Source organism: Carex rostrata, chromosome 24, assembly GCF_964058835.1.
Source record: "Carex rostrata chromosome 24, lpCarRost1.2, whole genome shotgun sequence".
Taxonomy (NCBI): domain Eukaryota; kingdom Viridiplantae; phylum Streptophyta; class Magnoliopsida; order Poales; family Cyperaceae; genus Carex; species Carex rostrata.
This window is the reverse complement of record NC_135941.1, coordinates 5,199,701-5,224,520: the sequence shown is the minus strand read 5'-3', so window position 1 is coordinate 5,224,520 and position 24,820 is coordinate 5,199,701. Positions and strand designations below refer to the sequence as shown.

The 24,820-nt window shown below is 34.3% G+C and overlaps 2 protein-coding genes across 2 annotated transcripts; both read left to right on the top strand.

The window, feature by feature from the left end:
* The first annotated feature begins 3,261 nt into the window (after positions 1 to 3,261).
* On the top strand, positions 3,262 to 8,856 carry LOC144575331 (uncharacterized). Its single transcript, XM_078325429.1, has 10 exons — positions 3,262 to 3,430; positions 3,795 to 3,998; positions 4,355 to 4,824; positions 5,288 to 5,442; positions 5,829 to 6,101; positions 6,680 to 6,764; positions 6,857 to 6,966; positions 7,248 to 7,304; positions 7,754 to 7,817; positions 8,300 to 8,856. The coding sequence occupies exons 2-10, from the start codon at positions 3,973 to 3,975 to the stop codon at positions 8,608 to 8,610; spliced, it is 1,551 nt and encodes a 516-aa protein (XP_078181555.1). The 5' UTR covers positions 3,262 to 3,430; positions 3,795 to 3,972; the 3' UTR covers positions 8,611 to 8,856.
* A 5,018-nt stretch (positions 8,857 to 13,874) lies between these two features.
* On the top strand, positions 13,875 to 16,401 carry LOC144575820 (putative pectinesterase/pectinesterase inhibitor 51). Its single transcript, XM_078326064.1, has 2 exons — positions 13,875 to 14,923; positions 15,554 to 16,401. Exons 1-2 carry the CDS (start codon positions 13,927 to 13,929, stop codon positions 16,243 to 16,245), a joined length of 1,689 nt encoding a protein of 562 aa, XP_078182190.1. The 5' UTR covers positions 13,875 to 13,926; the 3' UTR covers positions 16,246 to 16,401.
* Positions 16,402 to 24,820: the final 8,419 nt, after the last annotated feature.

Below are 24,820 nucleotides of genomic sequence, written 5' to 3'. Positions count from 1 at the left end.
GGTTAGGGATGAAATTTTATAATTTTTGAAATTTTTTTACTATTTTTTAAGATGGGTAGAAAATCACTGTTTTTTGAACGGTTCAAATCGAATAAAATTTTTTGTTGAACGATTCGGGTCGAATAAAAATTTTAACATATATATTATATTATATATACATAGTCGCTTTACTTCGCAACTCACCGTAGCCCATCTCTATATATACATATATTATATTATATATACATATACATATACATATATTATATTATATTAATTTTTCTTACGGCCGTAAAAAATTCGGCATGAAAAATGTTGATCCGGATTATTTGTAGAAGTCTTTCGAATAAATCAAATTATATAGTAATCCATCTATTTTTAAAAAAATATATTAAATATTTGTAATACTTCAATACAAAAAATAAATAAATTATAAAAACTGAAAAAAAAAATTCCTAAAAAAAAAATCCTAAATCCAGAAAAAATTATTCCGGATTTAAGAAAAAAAAAAACCTAAATCCGGAAAAAATTATTCTAGATTTAGGATCCAATTTCCGGAAAAAAAATTTCCGGAAATTGGTATTGAAACCGGAAAATTTTTTTCCGGTTTGGGTAGTTTTGAAAATAAACAAGAGATTTGGTTAGTTTTTTAAATTTATATATTTTTTTTGGATATAAATAAAAAAATCGGGTCTAGACGTAATAGATCAAAACAGCCAGTATAAATTGCTAATTAGTGGTTAATATGATTTCATTAATCTGAACGTTTTGGTCTATAACATCATCTAGACGTTACAGACAATCACACTTTTCTTATATGTCAAATTTTTTTGAATTCCTTTTCCATTATCGATATTTCCTTATTCATTTTTTTATTAATAAAAATTTCGGCCAATTTCCGGTACCAAAAACAAAGTGGAACCATTCTGAGTTACTAAAATCAAAATTTAAGCAATGAGAGCTACTAAAAAGACAATTTAATTAGTGTGAATTACTTGAAACACAGTTTAATGAAAGTGCGTTACCAAAAACAAAATTTAATCTTCGTGTCCTAATAGAAACAAAATTAAACATTTGCGTTACCAGAAAAGAAAGTAACCATTCTGTGTTACTTAAAATGAAATTTGACCGTTGAGAGTTACTAAAATACAATTTAACGAAAGTTTGTTGCCAATATCAAAATTTAACGAAAGTGTATAAACAAAATTAAAGCATTTAAAACAAAATTTAACTAGTGTAAATTACTAAAAACAAAATCTAATCATTGCAAGTTGCTACAAAAAAAATTTAATTAATTTGAATTACATAAAACAAATTTCATCAAAATGCTTTGTAATCTAAGTAATATGCGTTACTAGGAATAATATTAAACCAATGTGCTGTACTAAAAAAAAAAAAAAAAACTTAAGGAAAAGAGTTACTATGCCCTCTTTGTTTTTCACAAAATTTGAATCATTCAAAAACAATGATTTTGTATGTATCTAAGAAATAGTAAAAGAATTTCGAAAAATATAAAATTTGATTTTCCAATCATATTTTAATATTGAAATTATGTTCAGCAGTTCGAATCAACTGTTTGAATTTTAAAAACAAAAATAAAAATATGAAACATGATTAAGACATAAAAAATATGAGACATTTAAACCATACTCTATAAACAAATATAAAAAAAAATAATGGGTCATTGATAATTTACTAATTTAGCCCTATATTATTTAAAAATTCTCATCTGAATTCTCACAAATTAACATAACTAACTTCCAAAATACTTAAATGGAATTCCAGCCCATCTAAATTCTTACAAATTCAAGTAAATAACGTGTCATCCGAGCACGCTCTAAAATGATATATAATTTTGAACAACTTAAAATATATAACTGTTCATTTTCTTCCTACATTTTTTAAATATTTTCGTTGACAAATTTGAAAACGGAAACGGAGGGTAAATTCCCGCGATTTTTCCTGTTCCTTCCTACATCCTTCCAACGACTAATCAATCCCCTTATAAAATATCTCCCTCTCTCTGTCTCCTCCTATTACGCTGTGTTCTACTTTTTTATTTTATTCTTTTTTTCTATTAAGCTGTTTTAATTTTTCAAGTAGTTCGTAATCCTGGTAACAGATTTCAATTGTAAGAACTTTGTTTGAATTTAATATAAGGCATGGGCTTTTATGAGAAAAAATCAGTAACTCAATAAATGAAAAGAAGGATGTTGATTGTAATTAAGTAATATATGGCAAGTTAAGAATGTAAGTATTAGGCCTGCAAACGAATTGAACCGAATCAAACTTATTCCAGTTTGAGTTTGGTTTGAATTAATTTTGAATTGAATTTTTTATGAACTCAATTTTGAATCTTTTACGAACTTTTTTACAATAAGGAAGAGTGATCGTAGTCGCCGAAAGCGAGAGATGAAAGTCGTCTAGAGTTTTAGAACTGAGAGTGAGAGTTACGATTTACGAGTTATGACTTATGACTGGGCAGCCTTATGTTTTAACTTTTAAGTCATCAACAAATAGGAAACAGAGTAGGTCCGATGGGTATTTGACCTACTTTGGTTCCAACGGGTTCACTCACTGTCCGATTGGCTTTAGGATTCGTGCTAGAACTTTCGCATCTGCTTTAATATTCGTGCGCACACATCCTGAAGCAAATTAGACGGTATATCTGCCCATCGGAACCAAACTAGGTCCGATGGGCATCAAACCTACACCTTTCTCCAACAAATATAAGCCATTAGCGGAAATCAACAGTTCACGTTATTTTGAATTTCAAACTAGAATAGTTTGCAAACCTATTTCGACTAAGTCCAGTTTGAATTTGGTTTAAATTAATTTCAAACTATTTCGAATCAATTTTTTTACAAACTTTTTCGAATCAAATTCGAATCGAATCACGAACTACGAATTTTTTGTGCAGCCCTAGTCAGTATGACACAATTTGTGTCACTGTAAATAAAATATAAGAGTAAAATAGTCATATTTAAAAATATATAAAATAAATGTCAAGTTACTTCACAATCTTGCTTCCCTCTCTATAAAATTGTAGAGCAAGTAATTTCATTTAAATTTTTCCCTTCCTCTGCTCTCCCTCCAGTCCCTCTCCTCTGTATAGATTTTTGGAGCACACGCTTAGAATCGTAGCAGATTTATTTCCCTTGAAGTGTGGTCCTTTTTCCTTTTGAGAAGAGACGCTTGCGAACCACGTCTCCTAAGTTGACCCCAGACAGTTGACCCCATCTGAATTTGGGCTATCACTCGAGAGTCGAGAGTCGAGACACGCATCGAGGAAGTTCCCAAAAGTGCAGACTTTTTGTGCTGTCTCATAGCACCCCATGTCTAGTCTTGAGATCGATCCGTTCCAACGACTAATCAATCCCCGTTTATATGTCTCCCTTGCTCTCTCTCTCTCTCCTTCTACCAATTCTTCATTCATTTCTCAAGGGTGCATGTGAGGATTTATTCCCCTTCTTTCTATTCTCTTTTTTTTCTTCCTTTTATTCGTTTTTGTGAGTTTCTCTATGATAATTAAATTGATCGGTGACTATGATTGATTGACATAGATTAAGGGTTTATCGGGCAATTGTACTGGTATTTAGTTGTTGATTTGTTGATACCTCGACCATTTCTTTTTTTTTTTTTAGGATCTGTCCTGTAGAATTTAATCTTGCTACAATTGTTTGTTACCCCAATATATTGAGAGTTTGTTGATTCAAAATTGTGCAATTCAACAATTTTTGACTTGATGAACCCTTAGCTGTGCAATATTAAATTAAGAGAATCTCTAAGTAATAATTGTTTCATATTTCTCTTAGGATTCTGAGGAGGTGGATTTGAGGATTCTCGTCGGGTCGACCTTCAAAAATGCTCCTAGTCACCAAGTTGATATAGGTATTCTTGACGTCAAAGTTATCCGCCTCTATCTCGGGCATTGTGACACTAGTTTGCTCCTGCATATCTTGTGGGAGAGCGAAGTCTTTCAGCGGCCGTGACATGTCGATGGTTGCTCCTGCAATAGGGTTAGTGATGGGGGGTATGTCGGTGTTGATGGGAGAGTTGCCAGAGGGATCCATGTAAATGGAACTCGAGCTTGTCTTCCAACACATCTTCTCTGGGGAATATAAATATATAAATTTCTCTCTTATAGAAGATAATTTATAACAATAATATGTCTCTCAAAGATAGATAAGAAAATAAAGTAAAGTACTAGAAATAAAAATGCAAAAAAGTAAAAAGTGCAGAAAATAAAAGTTTTGACATAGTCCCAGATTCAAAATTATGCAATTCAACAACTTTTGACTTGATGAACCCTTAGTTGTGCAATATTAAATTAAGAGAATCTCTAAGTAATAACTGTTTCATATTTCTCTTACAGGGCGCTGCCAGCTCGGTACCTGCTACAGTTAAGCAATCAGGTCAAAAGCCCAGCGTTCACAAGCAACCCAGTACACGCCATACATGTAGCAATATATGACACACACACTCGGTCTTACATATCTTCTGAATGCTTTCGCTCTTCCGCCAAAATCAGACTCATAGTGCTCAGTGATGAACTCTGGGTAAACAAAGGGGAAAATTGGAGCCGGGGTGATTTTAATGAGAGCTTGTTAAGGGCAAGGGAAGGGAAGGGGCCTATTTTGAAAGATCGTAATCTTACTATTCGGCTTGTAAATGGTCTTATTACCATTGAAAATATCATTTTTAATGATAATTCAAGCTGGACAAGGAGCGGGTTTCGGCTAGGGATTGTGGTCGAGGGTGAAGGAGAAGAGGGTTATTTGAACAGGGAAAGAGTTCGAGAGGGTGTGAGCAAAGCATTTCGGGTACTAGACCGCCATGGAAAAGGTAAAAAATGATTTTTATTGTGTATTGATCATTATTCATTTATATATATGTTGTTGGTAACCAACATGGTACTAATAAGGGACATCCCAAATATCAGACTCTATATATGCTTCTAGCATGTTTTACCAGTAACATGCAGCATGAAAAAGACATAAAGTCCGTTTCATTAAAGAAACTGAAGTCTTACAGTAATCTATTCTAGTCATGTTAATTACCATACCCCACAAAATTGAGCTTAGAGCTCTCATATAGTCATATCCCTGCATAGTCATCTATCACAGTTTTATCCTATTCAACATTCTATATTAACAGGCAGTTCATATATGCAAAATCTTGCTTTCACCCATTGCATGTACCCTAACTTGTTAATCATCATCTATCATCACTATTGGTGGTTCATACTGGAGGGTAAATTAAATCCTTGTATTTTTGGCACTTGATGATTTGATGCCTTTTTTTGTAGTAACTCAAAAACCAGACTTGCTGATGCTGACACATGGAGTACAAAGTCTGAAGAAAGTTGGAAAAGATCGCGCTTCTCTCCTCCAAAGGAATAACATCAAAACAGTGGAGGACTTCCTCTGCTGGTATAACAATAATGAACTTGAACTTCGCAAGGTTAGAATACTCGTTTATAGGTTTTATGTTATACTGTTAAATTTCAGAGGGGTTCTAGTATTGGGAGCTGAACAGAGTCAGTACCAATACATAATGGTACAATTCCAGTACCCACTTATAAGTACTTATATTGTATAAGTACAATAAGGTGAATGAATTATACTAGTTATATTTGTTCTGAGCCCAACTGATATTTGTAGTGGTACTGATTACTTAAAGGTACATGCTAATGCAGATCTGGTGCATACTGCAATGTACTGGTATTTTAACCAGGATTTAAGTTTGTGATCATTCTTTTTTCGTGCTCGTTTGTTAAATAACTATTGGTTTCTGATGTCATGGTGCTAATATTCATTTTCCTCTCTTCTATCTTTCATATTTATTAGATACTTGGTATTAAGTCAGAATATGACAAAGGCTGGAAGTCCATGATTGAGCATGCGATGCAGTGTGCAAATGAATTTTATGCTAAATACAAAACCCTCAAATCAAGCATGTCGAATAGTGGGTATGTGGGGCCGCTTTCACCACATAAGATGGGGAACATAAAGATTGTTCTTAAGTTTATTATCACTGTCCTGGCTGGTCCCAGAAGCCGCACCAGGATTGTGCCTCCTGCCATATACAATACCATGGAGAACACTAGTCAGCCTCAACAGGTGCATTAGTTATATCCTTATTCCATTACCAGTTTGTAGTTGGTACCATGGTTTCTAGCAGAGTGTGGTTTTATTCTGTCAATGCCGTTTTCAATGACTTCACTTATTCATGTATAAGCAAATCCAAAATTTGAACTGAAACATGAACCATATTAATTCTGAATATCCAATTGACTTTAGAAATAGTGCAATAGTTCCATGTCCCTCAATTAGGATCACGAGTCACGACCAACAGTATCAGGACAATTTAACCCTTGATTGTGTGATAACCTTTGTTTTAATCAATCATTACTCCATTAGCTCTAAGTTGTGCGGCAATCCACAAAATAAAAAATAAAAAGTTTCTTTGCTTAACTCTGAATTGTATGATTATGCCTTGCATCACTACCAATTCATCACTTTATGCTTTATGTATCTTAATAGATTGTTTCTGAAATTCAGCCTCTAATTTGTCCATTGGGAAGGAATCTATCTCTCCTTCCCAATGTTATTAGTTTAGGCTCATCAGAGTATATCCCTCACGAAAACAATTCAAATTGATGTCTGTATCTAAATTAATGTTGTCTTTTGATTTTCAGGATTTATTTCATCTAAATGGTGGACCTCTGGTTGTTGGTTCAAGTTCATTAGAGCCAAACTCTTTTGAGAACAACAATATTGAAGGTGCTGTATATTCATATTTTCCTTGTTTTTTCTTGAATTAGTTTATATGTTTATGCGACTGATCTAAGTTCCTTTTGTTATCTAAATTATAGGTGATATTCTCAGGCAACTTGATGCAGATTATGCTTATTATATTGAACTCATCTCAAATTCTGGGGAGCATACAGTGGAGGCACAACCAGCTCTTTTCCATGAGACAAATGTAAGAAAATAAAAAAAATTCTGTCTAAATCTCTCCAACTTTTAGAAATCATTTATAAGTTCAATAACACTAGTCAGCCTTAAGAGGTGTAATATCATTAATATATTATTTTCTCTACCAGCTAGACAATTTCTGCTGGAGTATGGTTTTCTGTTGCTAGTACTATTTTTTTCCTATCAAATTGACTACACTAGTTTGGTTTCAGGTTTTAATGAAAAAACAAAACAAACATTTTGAACCCAAATTGTAACCAATTTGTAATTAAAAACAATGCAAATCAGGTATCTCCTCTGGAATGTCTGGACTGGATCGAAGATCAATACGGTAACGAATCTGAGGTAGGTACCATATATTCAATTTATAATAATCATATCTTTGCATCATTAAAACTTTTGAATCAATGGACCCTCAATTTAACCCGTCTACTCTTTAGAAATAGCACAATTGTGTCATGTCCCTCAATCAGGATCATGATGAACAACATCAGAACCTTTTTAACCTATGTTGCTTGAATTAATCCTCATTGTGCAATCAAGCTTTATCAAAATATCAACCTTTGTTCAATTAACTCTTGATTTGAGCAAAGATGTGTACCAGCCTTCGGTTTAGTGGTAAAGGCAATGCCCTCTGAATGTGGGAGGTCGTATGTTCGAAACCCAGATTGGGATTTATTGTGGATATTAAATAGTTGGGTGGCTTGGCATCCAACCATTACTAAAAAAATAGCAAAATATCTCACATTGCTGAACCATTACCATTGATCTAATATTAGTCTTTATTCTTTCAGCATACATCAATTGCGAGAGGGAATATAGTGAATTCGAACTCCATGCAGAATATAACTGGCAATGGTAAGTAATTCACTTCCTATCTTCGTATGATCAAGCATAGGAAATATTCTTTCCTTTTTCCAGTTCTACATTTTGTCAAATATTAATTATGTTGTTTGGTCATATCTTAATGGTAACAATTTATCTGGTACATGTGTACTAGTAGACAGTTTTTTTTTTGCTTTGGGCTAAGGTTCTGAGTTTAGGATCCCTGGTCAATATATGATGCAAAACTAAGTATGCTGAAACCTTCCTACTGTCCCACTAATGGGTCAGTTAGTGGGGTTCGGTAGCTAGTTAATGAAAGAAGGGTGTGTGTGTAACTGAGGCTAATAAGGGATTCCCATGGGTTTTCCTTTAGATCCAGTTACAGTAGTTTTTAGATTGTAAATGTTACCAGATATCAATACAATGGGTTGTTGTAGCTTTTTATTCAAATAAAAATGGTAACAATTTTCAATCCAATTAATACATAAATAAATTTCTTTTAATGCCTCTTCCAGGATTGGCTCAACTTCAAATTCCAGACATCCCAGAAAATTTGCAGCTAAATACTGAATCGACCTCTCTATCAACATGTGATAGTTCAGATTTTTTTGCAAGCATTCTCAACAGTGAGTGTGAGAATGAAGGGCAACAGATTATCAGTGAGCCATATTCTTCATTGGTCAACGGTGAGGATGTGGAGCCACTGACGCCACGTAGGAAAAGGAAGATGATGGCGCATGTCAGATCAATCACCTTTGTGGCTGTTTTAAGAAAAAGGGCCAGGATGGTGCCTCCTGCTAACCAAATGACAGTGCCAGCTATTTAATTTACACTAAAAATATCATGTTATTACTTCGTAAATTAAGGCTAAATAGTCTAAATATTTCTTTTGGGTTTGTGTGTTGAAACTTGAATTAAACTTAAAATTTATGTTTCAATTTGTTTATCTGTAATCTTGGTTTGATTGACATATATATACCTTTTGTTTGAATTGTTCTTATTTGTTTTAACCATTGGATACATACTTTGGATCTATTAATGATATTTGATAATTTGAGTGTGCAAGTTAAAATTCTGTTGAATTGAGACCTTTTCCCTCTTAAGCCATTCCTTTTCGTACCATCTTATATTTGAACTTCATGTTGTTTTGTTTGTTTTGATTTGCCTCTATTCATTTTTCCTCGTTACACACTCTAATTTCTGGTTGCATCCCTCTCTCCTTTACATCTATCTTAATTACTGTTATAATCAAGTAAAATAGACAGGAGAGAGATATCTACTAAATAAGACCAATGTTATCAATCCAATTGGTTCAGTATTGTTTTCTACTAATTCAATTTAATTCTAAATGTTTAATAATGTGAAGTTATTATTAGTGGTTTTCATGAGAGTGCTGGTAGAAGTGATATAATCGGATTATCTTATTGTAATTTTATGAGTCTAGCACGATAGATTTGGAATACGCTTAAAGACAATGACATCATGATACGGATAAACACAATTTGATTAATTTTCATTACTGTCAAGCTTTTTAAACTTTTACTCCAATAATCTTAAACGTATTTTCATAATTCGGATAGTATTTCTATGAATTATCATTGCAATTTTCTGATTTAATAATCATCATTTTTAATTAAATTATGATTATTCTGAAATTGCATTGGATCATTATTCTTTAGTTAAATTACAATCAAAGAAGTTATTATATTAGGGAATATAAATCTGAATAAAAAACAAGATGATTCAAGTTGACGTATTGGTACTAGGAAAGCTTTAAATAATATATGATAGAAATTGTAACTAACTGGAAATTATGAGGAATTAATTCAGTGTTTTTATATTCAACATATGTCATCATTAATTTTAAATTATTTTTGCAATTCTATTCGTGGGAACATAAGTATATCTAAATGTTTATATTTGCATTGGAATATGATTGAAGATATGCACTATAATATCAAACCAATTGTGTATTTTTTTTTCATACGAAGGTGTTGTATGCATTAAAGTTGAACTGGGCTGCTGCTGATACAATTAACAGTACCGAACTGGTACTGGTTAATTTATCGAAACAAGGGAAGAGTGCTGGTAAATGGGGGCACAAAACAGCAACAGTAATTACAGGGGCAAAAACGGCATTTGGTCGAAAAAAAGGAAAATAACAGGGGCATAGATAACACATAGTCTGACAAGCTAGAAGAACCATACCGGACTGGTACGCATGATTTCTGTCCACTAAGTCGGAAGAAGAAGTATTGGTACAGCAGGTGAAGAAGAAACTGGTACGGCCGGTACGGTCTTCGTAAAACTGGTAAGAGGGAGGGGCGGTGTCAGCAACAACATGGAACACAACACTCGCTCAAACTAGAGATAGTGATATATATCACGAGAGCAATTGATGGAAAAGAGTGGGTACCAATCTGATGCAAGCAGTGGCTGCTACAATGAAATGAAGAGCCCGTCTACTTGGTAAAATTTACAAGTTTCAAAAATGATTCTTTTCTTAGTTATTTTTACTGTTTTCAATTTTGGTATTTGTTTTCATTAAGCTCAGCAATATTGAGTATTTTTTTTTATTTCTTGTAATGGGTGGATACAGATAGAATGAAAAAAAAATGTGTCTTGCCTTGCCGTGCCGTAACTAACACGCCGTGATTTTAGTTTCATGCCATGTTGTGCTGTGACCAAGTGAATAGTGACACGTGCCGTGCCATGATCAAAATGTTGAGGAGTGGTCACGGCACGCGAGTCACGCTGTGACTCACGTGTCGTGACTTTTTGCGTGCCGTATCCAAACGTAACTATTTTTTTCATAATTTAAGTTAGTTTATTCAAAAATCATCATTTGATTAAGACCTAATGGTTCTAATTACACGTGACTTACGTGATTACGTGTTGTGTTGTGACCGGATCTTTCGCGTACCGTGCCGTGTCAAATTTTCAAAAACTGACCACGACACGGGACACGGAACAGTCACACGTGCCGTGCAGTTCTGTGACAAAGTCGGCTCCGCCGTGCCATTTTTCTCACTCTAGATACAGACTTTGTAACCATATTTATTAATCAAATATGACCGTGAGCTTTATTTTTCGTCAACAAAAAATACAAAGGTGTTTTCTGTTATCAGAAATCTTAATAATAATTTTGATATTATCAATATATAGTTAAAATTAATTTATTTATGTCCATTATTTTCAATAACATTAGATTCTAATTAACAAAAGGGAAATTAAATTTCAGTCTTTTATTGGTGTGGGTCTTCAGATGCAGAATTTAATTATATTTTTTTCTTGAATTTTAAGTACTAAACCAAGGCAACATTGGTACATTGACCTTTGATAAAGCTTTACCGGTTAATTTTATAATCTAAAATTTTTAATAAATTCCATTGAAAAAAATTGTTGACCCAAATCTGGTACTTATTCTATCCGTAACTTTGCAAGTCAATATTTTTTGTTTGTTTGTTTATCGGGCATTGGGCCGTAGTTGGGCTTAAAGGCGGGAGAGAGAAACGGAAACATAAGAGAGATCTAGCGGTTAATTTGATCTGAAGATGAGAGATCTGACGGGAGAGAGAGAGAGAGAGTAAAAACCGAATCACAATTTTTCTTTTAGTTCCGCTCTATGTTACCCCGACACTCCTCGAAACTCATCGTACCCGTGTCCGACACGCCTCCGACACAGCCACGATACGTATCAGACATGTCAACTGGCGTGTCAGGTGAGTTGGCATGTCCCAACTATGTTGATATGGTCTCCGACACCGCGTTGACACATCTGATACGGTCCAGACACGGATGGATACATGCCTGTGACCCGCGATCCGAGCTCGTGGACCAGTCCGTGCGTGTGGACCGCGCCTGTGGACACCAGCCCGTGCGTGTGGACCGCGCCAGTGGACCGAGCAGAGTTTTTTTTTTCGCTGCTAGCTTGGTTCGAACTTGGGACCTCCCAAGTGTGGATCAAAATCTTTACCACTACATGATCTCCACAATAAAATGTGCTTCCAGATCAAATTTTACATTTTTTGGAATTTTTTTACTATTTATTAAGATGGGTACAAAATTCAATGGTCTAAATTTGACTAGTTTTTGTACCCCATCTTAATAAATAGTAAAAAAATTCCAAAAAATGTACAATTTGGTCTCCAAGCACATTTTATTGTGGAGATCACATCTAACGGTTTGGATCGACGATTTGGACTTTGAAAATGTAGAAAATAGTTGTGGTAACTTGTTGTAACTCAAAAATTGTTGTAACTTGATCCCTCCTCTATATATATATATATATATATGGGTAAGGCTAAGGTGCTATGGGTTGCATAGCAACCTATAGTGCTATGGCTCAATATTCGAGTTTTCAAAATCCAAACGGTCGATCCGAACTGTTTATCTTGTTCTCCATATTAATATGTGTTTGGAGACCAAATTTTACATTTTTTGAAAAAAATTTACTTTTTTTTAGATAGGTAGAAAATCAAATATCTGAATGGTGTAGAATTTTTTAGATCAACTGATTTTCTACTTATCTAAAAAATAGTAAAAAATTTTCAAAAAATATAAAATTTGGTCTCCAAACACATATTAATATGGAGAACAAGATGAATGCTTCGGATCGATCGTTTGAATTTTGAAAACTCGAATATTGAGCCGTAGCACTATAAGTCTCTATGCAACCCGTAGCACCTTAGCTTTACCCTCTATATATATATATATATATATATATATATAGGGAAAGGGGATAAGAGTATTGGAATACTATTCATGACACTCCTAACTAATTCCCATACCAATATTTCAACCTTCTAAAATTATAATTTTAGCGGTGGGATATAGGAGGGTTGGATATACAATTTTATTTTATTTTATAATGAAGATTAATAGTAAAAATTATTGAAAAAGTTAGAAATTTAAAATATAAAACTGAAAATTTCAATTTATAGAGTGTCTAGCACTCTTTTCCGGAGCGAACTCCACTGCTCTCCAAATAGGAGAGCAGGATTCTATTATTTTAAATCCGACCGTTCATTTGTGTTGAAATTCGTGCACACAAAAAATCAAAGATTGAATTTAGAATAACAGAGTCTTGCTCTCCCATTTGAAAAACAGCGGAGTGCATCCCTCTTTCCCTCCACCTACTTATTCTCCTGTGTAATATCTTTACGGAACTAAATAACTAACAATGACAGAGACTTGCTAAGATCAGAGTGTCAGTTGCTGAATGGTACCTCGTTTCAATAATTTTCAGTGGATCCGTTGCAATCAGTGTGGAATTTTAAAAAATTAGTCTTATCAAAATTTTATAAAGAAGAGCAATTATTGAATATTGATAAATGAGGTCTGACACAATCTATGTTGTATCAATCTGACACAATCTAACGATAAATGAGCAATTATTGATAAATGAGGTCTTTAATCTGACACTTTGTGAAAAGATAAATCAAAAGTGATGAACAAGTTAGAAACAATGAAAATTGAACAAGTTAGCAATTATTGATAAATGAGGTCTTCAATCTGGCTTATTGTGTGCCAACTCACCAAGAAGGTATATATGATGCAATAAATTACCAGGTAACAAAAGATAAAAACATTGAAGTGGAACTCAGGGCAATAATGCCCAAAACCCAAGATAAAAACATTGATGTGAGAAACAAAATATTACCTTTTGGTTTCACCTTTCTTTGGTCCCTGTTACCCATTCCCTTAAAATAAACTAATAACTCACAAGTATTTTTTTACAGAAAACTTCAAAATATTAGTGTTGAATCGCCCCAAATAAACTCTGATTTCAGATTTTTCAGTTTTTAAAGAAAAACACTGTAACATATATGTGAATAGTAAAATTATCACAACATGTGGCGATCTCAATAATTTATAGTCCTTAATTTCTCACAATTGCATACTCTAGAAGGGAGAAAAGAAGAAAATATGAAAGCCTTTGATATTGTTATATGAGTCCTTAATTTCTCACGCGCAAATAAAATCCATGTTGGCATGTCCTAACGATTTCTCCATTTTTAATTGAACTGGAGAGGACTAAAACCCTGATTAACTCCCCATAAAACCCGCACGCGACTGATATAATCATCACATTAAAACCTCGTTAACCTTGTCTTCACTCCCCATCCCCTCTCCAGTCCCCATGGCTGCTTCCCCTCTTCTCCACCTCCTCTTCTTTCTCCTCCTCCTGTTCTCGTCCACTTTTGCCACCTCATCTCATCAACCCCCAAAATCCAAACCCAAACCCAAACCGACACCACCCAATTCCCCTCCCTTCCCTTCCCCTCCGCTCCCATCTGCTCCTCTCCCCATCCTCCTCGCATGCAATGCAACTCGTTTCCCTTCTGTCTGCGTCTCCTCCCTTACCTCGTCTTCCCCTTCACCTTCTCCTCTCTCCCTCCTCTCAACATCCTTCTCCGCCTCTCTCTCCTCCATCTCTCCTGCGATCTCCACCGCCAAATACATCCTCTCACTCTCCTCCAATAACCCCAACCGCTCAAATGCGGCCTCTAATTGCATTGAATTCCTAACCCTCTCCTTGTACCGCCTCACTACGGCCTCCAAGTTAATTTCCCTCCCCTCCCCTTCTCTACCCTCTGTCCGTATCCTCTCCTCAGCAGCTCTGTTGTACCAATACGACTGTTGGTCTGCGTATAAGTACGTCAATGATTCGAGTACGATTTCAGATGCGATGGCATTTCTGGCCAATAACCTAACTGCACTGACAAGCAATACCATTTCAATGGTAGCTGCATTGCAGCGGTACGGCGATGACACGTCACTTTGGGGCCCACCAAAGACTGAGAGAGATGGGTACTGGCCTGAACCTGCCTCAGGGAGGTACAGTGATAGATCAGGTATCGGTGGGGTGCCAACCGGGTTAAAACCGGATGTGACGGTATGCAAAACCGGTACATGTGAGTATGATACGGTACAGAAAGCGGTGGATGCAGCACCGCAGAATGGGAAAAGTTCTTACACTGTGTACATAAAAGCAGGGGTGTATGAAGAAACTGTACGAATACCGTTTGAAAAGACGAATGTTGTATTTGTCGGGGACGGTATGGGCCAGACGGTGATCACTGGTTCACTTAATGCTGATACAGTTGGGGTCTCTACATATAATTCGGCTACTGTAGGTATGTTAATCTATGCATGTATTAAATGTATACACTTCAGGTCGATCGGATTTAATGTGTTGGTATGCCACTGGTAGGTTGGTTTATGTGTTCTTGTGCTAATTGGTATGGCTAACCCTTAGTTAATATTCTCTATATATAATGCCATCTGAAATTGCGGTCGACTTAAATGCCTTATTAAATAAGAAATATATTCATTCTAGAAAGGTAAGGAAATTGATTTCTTTTAGGTATAAATAATGAAGAATGGGTTAATGAAAATTATGCATCCTACCAACAATTATATTCGAAAAATTACAGAAGAGTACGAAGAAAGCATGGCTATGTTGTGAATGTGACATACCTAACACTAACAAACAGATGAAACCTCACGAGATAGGAAGTCCATAGGTACTGCATTGGTGCATGTGACCATATGCACTAATAAATTCCTAACCCGTGGCACCCACAATTCCATTTGACAAGGACCACTTGTAGTGGGCCAAAAAAGGAAAAAGGTCATTTCCAGTAAACTAGGTCAATGCTATCAACAAAAAAAGTTCTTTTCCTTTATGTAGGTTTTGTTTGTTTTGACGTGTATTTAGTTTTGTTGTTGTTTTGATTACAACTTGTACATCATTAAATATGTAGGCGTGCTAGGTGATGGATTCATGGCTCGGGACTTGACATTTGCTAACACGGCAGGACCAGATGCGCACCAAGCAGTTGCATTTAGGTCTGATAGTGACCTTTCTGTTCTTGACTCTGTCGAATTTCTCGGGCACCAAGACACACTTTACGCACACTCGTTGCGCCAGTACTATACCAACTGCCGCATTTCCGGCACAGTTGATTTCATCTTTGGCAACTCCGCTTCCTTATTTAACAATTGCTCAATTTTCATCCTTCCACGTCAGCTCAAACCAGAACATGGCGAGGCCAACACAGTCACAGCACATGGCCGTACCGATCCGGCACAGTCCACCGGCTTTGTGTTCCAAAACTGTGTAATAAATGGTAGTGATGACTACCTTGCATTGTACAGGGAGAACCCAGCTGTGCACCGGGCCTATTTAGGCCGGCCTTGGAAGGAGTACTCGCGTACAGTATATATAAACTGTCGAATGGAACAAATCATTCGGCCCGAAGGATGGTTGCAGTGGAACGGTGATTTTGCATTGAAGACCCTGTTTTATGGTGAATATGGAAGTTCAGGTCCAGGTGGGGATGCGACAAGACGGGTTTCGTGGAGTAGCCGGGTCCCGCAGGAGCACGTGGGGGTTTACTCAGTTGAGAGTTTTATCCAAGGGGATCAATGGATACCTAATACAGGGGGGAAATAGCTTAATTGTTTTTGGTTTGTTGGGAGCACATAAATTAGATGATATGATGTTTTCCGTATATTTCTTTGGCAATTGTCACATGTAAGTCGTTAGTAAGTGATGATGGCATGTTACTATGTTAGAGTATAATAGAAATAATAAAATTGAACTCTTTTAGCATTGTATTAATCAGGTATATTTATCTACGGATGGTCTAATAATTTACTCTGGACCCATAAATGGAGCGATACAGAGACTCAGAGTAGTGTTCATTAGGCTCTGGTTTGATTTTTCCTTTAAATGGAGAAATGGATTTCATCATTTGTGATCAGATCAATATAACAATGGAGAAGGTCGACTTAACTTAAGATTAACCCAACGACATTACACCTGTGACATTTATGAAACAATTGATCATCTGTTTTAAATTGTAGCTTGACTGCTCCCTTGTGGCAGTGTTTTTAGAAAATAATTAGATTTAGCAGCCCTGCTCTACTGTTGAATTTTGTTATTTCTCTTATATTGGATAAATTTCGTTGGAGTCACTAAATTTTTTATTTGTCACGAATTACGAATTGATCATTCAAGTCAGATTTGTCCATCTATAACCACAATTTTTTTATTTGTCACAATTAATTAAGTCGCTCTATAACTTTACTATTCAAAAAATTAATAATATATTACTTTTCTCTTAGTATTTTGGACAGAACAAGTATATTTTCTTAGTAATTTGAACAGAAAAGTATATTTCATTAATATTTTAGACAAAAAAAATTATAGAGTGATTTGATTGGACAAATAAAAAGTTAAGTGACTACACAGAAACAAATTAAAATTGAATAACTAATTTATAACAAATAACAAAGTATAATGCCTCCAGCGAAATTTATCCCATTCTATATAGAATAATTATATTGATCCCCTCACCTTTGTCCCCCCATTTAACCCCACACTCTCTCTCTCCAAATTAACTTCCTAAACTGCCTTTTATCCCCGCATTAATTCCTCTAAGAATTTTCATTTATCCCCGCATTAATTACTGCCCTTTAATAACAATCCCCGCATTAATTAACAATCCCCACATTAATTATACTGTCCTCTAATAACAATCCCCGCATTAATTATACCATCATTTAATAACAATTCCCGCTAATAAATATTTATCTGTTTATTGATGTTCAAGAAAGTATTTATCATTGTTCTGACAAGTATTTATCCTTATGTCTGAGAAGTATTTATCATTGTCCCTGACATGATAATACTTTGATTTGATTAAACATTACTTATTGACAAGTTCAAGAAAATATTTATCGTTGTTCTGACAAGTATTTACGATTATATATGGGAAGTATTTATCATTGTCACAGATGTTTTACTGTAAGTTGCAATTATGTCTGAGAAGTATTTATCCATTTAACATAAAGTATTTATCATTATGTCTGAGAAATATTTATAATTGATATTTTACTGAAAGTTGCAATTATATCTGATAAGTATTTATCCATGTAACATATAGTATTTATCAATGTATCATAAAGTATTTATCCTTATGTCTGAGAAGTATTTATCATTCATATTGTACTGAAAGTTGCAATTATATCTGATAAGTTTTTATACATGTAACATAAAGTATTTATCAATGTATCATAAAGTATTTATCCTTATGTCTGAGAACTATTTATCATTGGGTGAGGGGATAGTTTATTTAATGGTCCTCAGTTGTGCGGGGACAATCCAGAAAAAAAGGAAAATTTGTGCGGGGATAAATGACAAGTATTTATGAGGGGATTGTTTATTTAATGGTCCCCAGTTGTGCGGGGATGATTAAAAAAAAAGTAAATTTTGTGCGGGGACAACTAATGGATTGATTTATTCTTTCATAAATAGAGATCATTGCATAGGGATTAACACTTTGCAAATTCACGATAAATACTTTGATGCTTCAAGTTAAATACTAACAGTTTCTGCGGAGTATTAATTATTGAGCGGTCCCCCCATGATATTTTTGGCAGTTTGTGCGGAGTTTTTTGCGGGAATAGACCTACGGAGATTGTTATCAGGATCCTTCTATATAATAAGTTGATGGGCTGATGGTTGCATCACTTATTTCAATTTAAAAAATAAAAACAGAAGAAGAAACTAAACGTCTAAACCTACCAAACTCAACTCCGCACTCTTTGTTTTGAGTTTGTCTGCACTGGTCCTTGATTTGCTACCACTTGGGACATTTTTTAAGCTAAATTATAGGGCCTATTGAAGTCCTTTCACTTCACTTATGGAGCGATTGAGCGGTAACAGGTTTTAATGCAAGTCAAGAAACACTTAGCATTCTCTATAATTTAAAAAAATATATATATTATGTATATTGAAATTAATTAAAAAATTTCCGTCTTAAAACTTGTTCTATAATTCAGCTTTCATATAAAATCATAAATGTGCGCTTGTAGTTTATCTTTCATTTCTCCAATCTAAATTTTCTGATGTCGTCTTGCCAATGAGGTATTGTAGTATTCAGGAACGAAATCGGATTTTCAAACTATGGAGGTAATATATAAATAGAAATCAATCATATAAAATTTTCATATTGTGTGTGAGAATCAATTTTACTGTACCTATAACATTTTATTCTAAACTATACATAAGATAATATATAAATACATTTTTTTTTCAAAATTAACATGGATCAATTAACCTCATATGCATCCTCCTCTGACTGTACCGGTACGTAGACACGTAGTGGAACACCAAAGAAGATAGCAACCAAAACAGTTATGGTAAATATGTGACAAGAGACTGTACCGGTACGTAGAGGAATACCAAACAAGATAGCACCCAACCAAACCGAAGTTTTTATTAATAGAAAATTAATTAAATAAATATCGACAATGAAAAACGAATTTGAGTTTTTTCGAGATATAAAGAAATCGTAATAGACTATCACGGTCAGAATTAACCGTAAATCTCCGCACTTACACTTAGTAATTAACTATAAAAGAAAAAAGAAAATCACTAGACGCAGTTGTTAATCACGTTCAGCATTACATTTGGCCCAATTTGAAGTGGCTGGACATCATTAACAATCACGTCCAGTAAATTTTTTTTTAGTTAATTAATAAGTGTGTTAATTATTAGTTTATTGATATTTATTTAATAAATTTGCTGTTGATAAAAATTCGGTCCAAACAAATATGGTACATTTGTGACAGTGACAAGCAGGCGCTCACAGAGAATATAATAGACGTCACAAGTCACCAGAGACAAACCCAAAGTGGTGCATGTGAGTATGTGACCACATGCACTGGAGTCTGGAGATAGCCACTTTCTTTTCTTTCGGCAATTAGAGAAGCGCTTTCGGCCCGTGGAACGGTGGAAATATGTTGGTTTTCTTCATTTAATACTCACTGCCAATTTGTAGGGTTGTGCAGGAAATTATGTTTGATCCGCGACAAATTCGACTAGAAATATAATAAATTTAAATTTGTAATTAATACATATTGAATTTTAATTAATCCTTCAAATATATAATGGTTGTACATTTTACGAAATATATAAGTTAAAACTTAAAACTGATCCAGCCACATAACATAATTTGAATTTATAGCTCCTCGTAAATTTCTGAAAGGCACTTGAATCAACGAATTTTGAAACTCTTTTATGTTTACTGTAGAAATATTGTTATTTTCATTTTTTTTACTAAAAACGTCATATATGTTATTATTTGTTTAGTTATATTGTATGGAATATGCTAGCATGCTACGCGTAGCATAGAGGCTCTCCGTGCAACGGCTCAATATTCGACTTTTCAGAATCTTAATGGTCGATCCGAACCGTTCAGCAACGGCTCCATATTAATATGTGTTTGGAGACCAAATTTTACATTTTTTGAAAATTTTTTAGATTTATTGAAAATCGCTGTTTTTAGCAAATCTGGACTATAAAAAAAAAAGCGATTTTCAATAAATCTAAAAAAATAGTAAAAAAATTTAAAAAAATGTAAAATTTGGTCTCCAAACACATATTAATATGGAGAACAAGATGAACGGTTCGGATCGATAGTTAGGATTTTGAAAAGTCGAATATTGAGCCGTTGCACGGAGACCCTCTATGCTACGCATAGCACCGTAGCAGGTTCCATATTGTATATATTTTTTAGTTCAATAAAAAATATTATATAATATTTTTTGTCAATGGAACCCGTACGTAAAATCTGTAAAACCCGACAGCCTAAGCAAATATACGAGTTCAACCGATTTTATGTAATGGTTGTTAGTTATGGATGAAAATGTCATAATGCGACAATTATGAATCGAATTGAAAATGTAGACAAAATCCGATCAATTTAACAAGTTCCATTTGAAATTGCCGACCTAGAAGATATGTTAGTGATAACAAAGAGATGTTATTAGAGTCATCCACTCCGTATCAGGATCAAGTTCTCCACTCCATAACCTTCACTAGTGGAAAAACAGGAATCAGGATCGGCCTATCTGGATCGGTTAGATGCGAAAACCGATCCTAATAAGTATTTGGATCGGTTTTCTTAAAAAAACCGATCCTAATAAGTATTTGGATCGGTTTTCTTAAAAAAATCGATCCTAAAAACTATCAGGATCAGTTTTTAGTAACAACCGATCCAAATGATTGAACTATTAGGATCGGTATACTATCAGGATCGGGTTTTATAGAAAACCGATCCTAATAGTTCAATCATTTGGATCGGTTGTTACTAAAAATTGATCCTGATAGTATCAGGATCGGTTCTAACCATAAACCGATCCTAATAGTTTATCTATTAGGATCAGTTGTTTATTAGAACCGATCCTGATACTATCAGGATCAGTTTTTATAAACAACTGATCCTAATTCATAATTTACTTTTGGAAAGTAATACATATTTTTTAAGAAACTAGAAAGATAATTTTTTCTTTTGATTCCTTGAATAAACATAGGAGTTATACCAATGGAATGCAAAATTGGCCGATATCACATACTTGATACTTCACATGCTCTCTCTCTCTCTCCACACACTGAATGGTTGCAATGAAACCGATCCAAATGTTTATGTTATAAATTTTTCAAATTATCCAGATACTATCAGGATCAGTTCTTAGAATAAACCGATCCTAATAGTTGAACTATTAGGATCAGTTGTTTAGAATAACTGATCCTGATAGTATCAGGATCGGTTCTTAGAACAAACCGATCCTAATAGTTGAACTATTAGGATCAGTTGTTTAGAATAATTGATCCTGATATTATCAGGATCGGTTTTATTGCTAATAACCGATCCTAATAGTGCATATAAGGCTGAATTCAGTCCGATTTTTGTCAGAAACTCGTCTCTCTTCCTAGCTAGGTCTCGCCTCTCTTAAAGAGCGCAACAACTATTTCTCCCTGCATTAATTCAGCTATCTCAGCTCTCTTTTCTCAGGTACATTTGATCATCTCTTTTCTCTAATTTGATATTAATGGAGCACCATTTATTGGCTATGATTCGGTTCAAACCCTAAACCCTAAATCCGGCCTATACAAGTGAGTTATGATCCCCGCTCAAAATGTAAACCTTATAAGTTTTGATTTAGCTCTTTTATTGGTTCCACAAGGTTTTAAGTTTGAATACCTCTTCTCGTTTGAAGTTTTTCTTTAAATGTGGAGATTTGGATGCACATGCATATATATGCTTTATATGCTATATGGGTAATTTATGAGCAAATATATTAGCTATATATGACATATATATTCTTTATATGTGGAGATTTTCTTTGTAAGTTTTAATACCTTTTATTATTCCAAGATTTGCATATACACACTTTTGAGTTTGCTATATATATGGTATGTGAGCATTTTTTTTTATTTCAACTTGTAGGATATATAGCATGTTATATCTCTTAATTAGGTTTCGATTTTCCGGTTTAATTTTGTAGATTGGCTATTATTGAGAGATTTGGTGCAGTGATCTTCATCTCAGTCGATCTGGCATCCCAAAAAAAGTTGTAAGTACTACAACCTAGAACTCATGTTTAATTAGTTTTGTGCATTAATGTTTTTTTTTTTTTGTAAGAGTGTATAGGTAGAGTACATAGATGTATTTATATTAGCTTAGGTATGTAGCTAGAGTATTGTCTTACGAGCCACAACTGCATGATTAATGCCTTTAGGTCATGATACCCGTTCAAAATTAATCCATTAGGGATTAATTTTGAATAGTCCCCATTTTGGGACTGCTCTGTGAATACTTTGTCTCATTTAGGATGTGGCCACATGTTAGTCGTGTTTTAGCACTTAAGAAAATTTCGGCAACATTTTCCCTTAATTCCCCGAATTGACAAGCTTCCCCGAACATTCAAGCATCTGCGTGATCGATTTTCGGAGCTAGATGGCAGTCCATTCAAAATCGATCCGCCACTTGATCTTTTCTGTTCAGCAGACTCCATATGCGTTTATGCAGATGATTATGCGGCCTTGCTTGCACCACGGGAGTGGCTCACTGGACCAATCATTCAGATGTGGATCATGTGAGTTAATATTCGTAATAATTATAGAATTTAGTACCTTTAATTCAAATAAAACAAATTTGATAACACCTGTATGCCTTTTTGTTTTTAGGTATTGGCACAAATTCATCAAGGAGGAATTTCCCGATGAGCAGGTTGGTTTCATGGACCCCCAGCGAACGAATGCCACCATGCTGAGTGATAATCGAGGAGGTACACTTCAATACATAGGGGAAGCACTCAACGGAAATCGGGACAAGAGATTGATATTTATACCTTATCATCACATGTTAGTGTTATATATATATTCTAATTTTATTATATTTATGTCAAAATATAAAAATTATAGAATATGACATGCTACAAACCTAACATGCAGCAATCATTGGGTATTGACCGTGCTTATGCCAAGAGAAAGTGCATTGTACGTGTACGATTTCGATAAGAAGAGTAAAAAAATGCTAATGATCACTGCTGCGGTCGAGGAGTAAGTGCCATCCTAAATTTTACGTTTGTTTAGAATGCATTAGATTTTTTTATTATTTTATCATTTTAAATATCTCTCGTAAGTACTGATTGTTCAATGTGTTCATATTTCAACAGTGCCTTCTTCAGGGTAATGGGTACTTCTTTGACGATTCATAACGATTGCAAGGTAATAGTTTCTATTGAGATATATGATTATAAAGACCTAGATGCCAAAAATTGTGAATATCTAGACATATAAGCCATTTGTATGCTCATTAACATGCATTTCATTTTTTTCAAACTTGTTATGTAGTGCCCACAACAACCAGCCAGCTGGGAATGTGCATATTATGTCATGTTTCTTATGCAAGACATAATAAACGAACACATTTATACTTTTCTGAACTTAAAGGTATGCATTTATATATTTTTAAAAAGTAATTAAGCATTGTTGCTTCAAATATAATAAAATACACAATTAATTGTGCATGCTCTTCTATCTTTTAAAAAATGCAGGACATTCCCGCTAAACATACTGTACAACGCTTGAGCGACTTACGAAAAATGTGGGTTCAAATTTTCCTAAATGAGGTAAAGTCGACATGAAGTACAACAATTTAGGATGTGTAAACTTAATCTGTAGGATGTGTATGTCTATGATATTTAATTTAGGATTCGTACGTGATTTGTATGTGTAAACATAATTTAGGATGTGTAAACTTAATTTGTAGGATGTGTTTGATATCCATCTGTGATTTGTATGCATATATATATTTATCTATCTGTGATTTGTATCTGTAGCATATTGGGCCAGCACATATATATAAATGGAAGCTGGCCAAATAAATAAAATTTTATTTTTTACATTCAACCTAACATCTGGATCGGTTCTGCTTCAAAAACCTATCTAGAAAAACAGTTTTTAATAAAAAAAAATTCGAAAATACTATCAGGATCGGTTTTACATAACAACCGATCTTGATAGTTTGTATCTGGATCGGTTCTGCTTCAAAAACCGATCTAGAAAAACAATTTTTAATAAAAAAATTCCAAAATACTATCAGGATCGGTTTTACATAACAACCGATCTTGATAGTTCTGTATCTGGATCGGTTTGGTTTTTTGTTAAAACCGATCTTGATATGAATAATCTGGATCGGTTTGGTTTTTTAGATAAACCGATAGTAATAAAGGATAAATCTGGATCGGATTTGTTTTTTTAAAAAACCGATACTAATTTATTTAATAATGAGTATTAAAAAAATGAGGGAATAAACTATCTGGATCGGTTAAACTAAAGAACCGATCCTAATAGATATTAATCTGGATCGGTTCTTAAAAAGAACCGATCCAGCATATGCCTATTAGGATCGGTTCGTTAAGAAAAACCGATCCAGATAACTGCTATTAAGATCGGTTTTAATAAACAACCGATCCTAATAGTTGTTATTTGGATCGGTTCTTTAAAAAGTACAAAACCGATCCTGATAGTATCAGTATCGCCTTCATCAGGATCGGTTGTATTCCGATACTGATATGCGTATATAACCGATCCTGATTCCATATTTTCCACTAGTGCTTCGTCTCCCTCTCTTCTCTTCAGTATCTCGGCACAACTTGGTGATCGAAGGCTC

What these genes read in the sequence shown, in the direction of transcription:
- LOC144575331 (XM_078325429.1), top strand. Translation starts at nt 3,973, where the DNA reads ATGTCGATGGTTGCTCCTGCAATAGG. An exon ending in ACTAGACCGCCATGGAAAAG is followed by an intron (nt 4,825 to 5,287) that starts GTAAAAAATGAT and finishes CTTTTTTTGTAG; the next exon opens with TAACTCAAAAACCAGACTTG. An exon ending in GCAGAATATAACTGGCAATG is followed by an intron (nt 7,818 to 8,299) that starts GTAAGTAATTCA and finishes TGCCTCTTCCAG; the next exon opens with GATTGGCTCAACTTCAAATT.
- LOC144575820 (XM_078326064.1), top strand. Translation starts at nt 13,927, where the DNA reads ATGGCTGCTTCCCCTCTTCTCCACCTCCTCTTCTTTCTCCTCCTCCTG. An exon ending in ATATAATTCGGCTACTGTAG is followed by an intron (nt 14,924 to 15,553) that starts GTATGTTAATCT and finishes TTAAATATGTAG; the next exon opens with GCGTGCTAGGTGATGGATTC.